Below are 4,662 nucleotides of genomic sequence, written 5' to 3' on the forward strand. Positions count from 1 at the left end.
GCCTGTGGTACAATGGTTAAGTTGCACTATTGCAACATGTTGTTCACAAGTTCAAACCTTGGAAACAGCCTCTCCTGTGAAGCAGGAGGTAAGGCTGTGCACATTTGCTCCTCCCAGACCCTGCAGTAGTGGGAGCCTCATCCACTGGGTTCTTTTTACGGTTAAATGACTTCCTACTAGTATCAAGCCCAAACACTTTATTTCCTGATTTTCTGTTTAATCTGAAAATTTGTATTTGTTTCCTCTATAGGTATGCATTAACTGGGCATTTGACAACAAAATCAGATGTTTACAGTTATGGGGTTGTGCTCTTGGAATTGCTTACAGGCAGAGTGCCAGTAGACATGAAGAGGGCTCCTGGGGAAGGTGTTCTTGTCTCTTGGGTAAGCACTCATCTCTCATTTCTCATTTGGCTTGCTGAGTTAATGGACATTAGGCACAAGATTATCTCTTTCCTGTTTTGATGCATATTCTCGTTGTATTATTTGTTTTCTGCTTGTTTGTATGAAGGCTCTGCCCCGGCTTACAGATAGAGAGAAGGTTGAGCAGATTATGGACCCAGCCATGGAAGGTCAGTACTCCATGAAGGAGGTCATTCAGGTGGCTGCCATTGCTGCCATGTGCGTCCAGCCTGAAGCAGATTACAGGCCTCTGATGGCAGATGTGGTGCAGTCATTGGTACCTCTCGTGAAGCATCATAAGTCAACTGCAAAAATTGGCAGCTGCTCTAGTTTCCATGCGATTAAATCTCCGACCACCAGTGAATTTGGTAAAGCCAGTGCTTGAGAATAACCTAAGCTAGCAATATTCACGGTCATCCTGCTGATATATAGGGGGCTTTGTACTCATTAGATCTTTGATCTAAGATTCAAAGTTGTTCTCTCCCAAGTTTTAGATATTGGGTTTGATCTATTTAACTATGCCATGTAATTTTGGAGATTTCAGGCAAACTAGTTCTGCTGCTGAGACTGGTGAGATGAGACATTGAGAGTGGGAGATTGAATGCTTAGGTATGGTTTCTGTTTCTATTTCATGGGGTCATAAATTGAAATTGGTCTGGGGAGACGAGAAAAATCTCAGTAGCTGCATAGTTTTTCATAAAGTATAAATGCCATAAACACAGATTCAGTAATTCATCTTTTCCCCTCTCCTGCTAATTCTACAATTTTGTAATGTGGGGAAACAAGATCAGTGTTAAAAACTCATTCAAAGCCGCAAGATTCTCACTTTAGACGAATCTGTTTTTTTTTTTTTTTTGGACAACATGCCACAATGGAATTAAAATCTGCTTAGGAGAAGCTCCTTGCAGAAAGCAGAGAATGAGAGAAGGATATACAATGAAGCGGGGTGGATGTAGCCACCTACACCATGCCAAAGCTCAACAATTGACTAAAAGGGACCCTGAACCTCATTGGCTTACCATGTCTAAAAAATTTAATCCCCGTGATTTAACATTAGGTAAGTACCAATGCTGTTGGCTGCCTATCAAAGGTCAAAATCTTATGTTAAAAAACATTCAACTTATTAATGGCTCTTCCAGGCATAATCTTCTTCACAGCCGGTAACATTCTGCTACACAATCGGTTTTGGGGCTCCATGGATCCCGATGCCTTTTCTGCACCGGCTCAACAATTTTTGGAAGTGATGGCTATAAGCCTGTAACCCTTGAGACTAAAATTTCAAAACAATGAACTTTCCTCACTGGTCCACAGCGTCTTGACATGTACTACCAAAAGGGGGTGAAAGGGGACTTTTATTTTCTGTCTTGGAAAGGAGTAACAAAAGACCATGAAATAAAGCTCTATCGCGTCCAAACAAATTGCTTCAGCACCGGGAAAAAAGACTCATTAGCAGATTAAATACCACATCAGATAGTTCCATAATGACTAACAACATAAAAAAAATTCAACCCCCAGGACGTTTGGCTTACTGATTGGGGCAACCAGTATGCGACGGTAGGGGCAGATTGTGAATGGTGTGTGTGTGTGAGAGAGAGAAAGAGAGAGAGAGAAAGAGGCAGATATGGAGAGGTGGGGATGCCACGGGTTCACAGTGGAGGGGAGAGGGTTTGGGTGGGAGTAAGAGAGGGAGAAGGAGATGCAGAGGCGGGGAGGGAGAGGGGGGCTTGTAAGCCTTCACCGTGTTGGCGAGTAACCGGTTGATGCATTGAAAAAAAAAAAAAAAGAGTAACTGATTGATGCATTGAAACAATGGATGGATAAGATTTATCTAAAGGTAGATCAATTGTTGATATTTAATGTGGTGTTCATACCTTTGAAGCGCTTTAATGTTACTACCACTCACCCAATATATATAACTGACACGTGTAAATGCACATGTGGCCGTGTGTTTGTGTGTTTGAGAGAGAGAGAGAGAGAGAGAACAAAATGTCTACATGAAACTAAATATATTTCAATCATATATGATATCCATTGAAGCAATTAGTAATTTAAAATGACTATTTAATGTATTATTTTTAAATTTCAAATAATGATAGATAGTTACAAATTTTTTTTTTTAGAAATCAATAGTTAAATGCTATTCTATAGAGAGAGAGAGAGAGAGAGAGAGAGAGAGAGAGAGAGAGAGAGAGAGAGAGAGAGAGAGAGAGAGAGAGAGAGCAAGTGGAGCCTAATCCCAAGTTATGATACTTGAACCCCCACAAATATTGGCTCACCAGGTACCATCTATTTTTCCCAAACTCAGCCATGATTGGCGGAGACAGCCAAGTCAACTTGAGATTGGTGGAGTTTAAAAACTGATCTGCATCTTGAGATTTAAATCATTAGTAACCATAATGATGATGATGATGAAGATGATGATATTGAAACAAAATAAAGGCAATAATATTGTCTACAATTATCAGATGTAAACTATAAGAGTAGGTAGTAAAACAATATAATTATCACAAGAAAACACCCCTGGCTTCAAGAGAGTTCACAAGTATGCCATTGTAGCTACATAAACAATTTCTTGAATTAGATACAGATTAGATAGGTACGCTCATTTTTGAGATATTTTCCCTGCATTAATTTTTCTTTTTTCAAGAGAGAACTTATAGGGTAGCATTGGGATCATCAGACTATAATGAACTCACAAGTATGCACGATAAGCATTGAAATTATTGATCAACAAACCACTCCTAAGATAAAGCTACAGGTGGCTTGTTGATTTTGCAATTTGTATCTTGGTACCATAAACTTTGTGGGGCTTCTACAATTATACGTAGTTTCAAGAAAGGAAATATTGATCTTAATTGTATTTAAATTGATTGGCTTTAATTACAAATTATACTCTTATGTTTAAATATGAATTCCTCGGCAAAAATAATGTCTTATTCATTCTTTAAACAATAATAAAAAATAAAAACACATTCAATTTTTTTTTACCTTTCCAAAAAATATCCAAATAATCATGGACTGTAAAACACACACACAGACACACTCACAACATGATTGAATTTTTAAGTTATGGCAGACTTCCAATTCACTTTACACTCTGATCACCAAGATTGAGATCAATTCCAATGTAATATATAACTATGTAAGGTAGCAAAAAACCTGGATTCGATAACATTGTAAAGCCAAAGCTTCCACAATATTCTCTTTTCTGAGAGTTCTCCACATAACAAACAAGAATAATGAATGAATTATAGTTGCTAGTGTTGATGGCCCAATTACTTTTTCAGAAATATCTTCATAGATTGACAGCTAGTCATATAAGATTATTCTTAAAGAAACATGACTCGCATACTTTAACCAATCCACAGTGATCACTGTCTTAGTAATTGTTTGAATAATCTTGATAGACACTTTTATTCCCCTCCAAAACAATATGCACAGGACCATATTCGAGAGAGTAAACCTGCACATGACAAAAAACAGAATAATATCAGTTACCAATATTTCTCCAACTAATTGTTACATACAAATGAACAAACCGTTAATTAACTTCACATGCCTTAGAGGGGAAAAGGAACCTAAATGGGATCCAATCTAAATAAAACAAAGTATCTACTTCTTGCTGTCCTCATTACACTCAACTTTCCTTCAGTGCTTGTAGGCTACAGGTTTCACTTCCCCCACATTTTCTTCTATTATTTGATTAACAAAAACCCAACATTTCAATAACATCATGCAACATTGCATCATTACCGCAGTAATAAATAACAACACAACAGCTGCAATATATCCAGAAAAGAAAACCCAGATAAAGTTACAGACCTCTTTGGACATGAGAGTCTTGGGGATGATCCTGAAGCAAAATAATAATAAACAAGTGAAAAAGCAGGGGAGAAGCAGAGAAGAACAAGAGAAGTTGAAGAAATAATGGCATTAATCTAATGAGAATGAGTGCTGGTGTTAACTTGAGAGCGGATCACGTTCACGTATGAGAATGTTCGAGAACGACCTTGATCCGTGGATTTGAAACCTATTAAATGTAAAGAGAGAACATTCTTATACGTGAACCTGATCCATTCACTGTTAACTTTACCCAATAACATGGCAGCCACCACGATGAACAGCTTGAGAGAGCAAACCAATCAACCCAACACTCCCACCACCATAAATAAGATTCAGCCTCCTCGAAACCTTCGCAGAATCCCAACATATAATAAAGGGGTCAGATAAGACTCAAGATGGAGAAGAAAAAAAGGGGGGG

At 38.0% G+C, this 4,662-nt stretch overlaps 1 protein-coding gene across 1 annotated transcript; it reads left to right on the forward strand.

Annotated features, from left to right (window-relative positions):
- Window positions 1–222: 222 nt before the first annotated feature.
- LOC122066997 (probable receptor-like protein kinase At1g80640) lies at window positions 223–1,028 on the forward strand. The gene is made up of 2 exons (XM_042630838.1): window positions 223–383; window positions 511–1,028. The coding sequence occupies exons 1-2, from the start codon at window positions 345–347 to the stop codon at window positions 784–786; spliced, it is 315 nt and encodes a 104-aa protein (XP_042486772.1). The 5' UTR covers window positions 223–344; the 3' UTR covers window positions 787–1,028.
- Window positions 1,029–4,662: the final 3,634 nt, after the last annotated feature.

This window comes from Macadamia integrifolia, unplaced genomic scaffold, assembly GCF_013358625.1.
Source record: "Macadamia integrifolia cultivar HAES 741 unplaced genomic scaffold, SCU_Mint_v3 scaffold2658, whole genome shotgun sequence".
Lineage (NCBI taxonomy): Eukaryota > Viridiplantae > Streptophyta > Magnoliopsida > Proteales > Proteaceae > Macadamia > Macadamia integrifolia.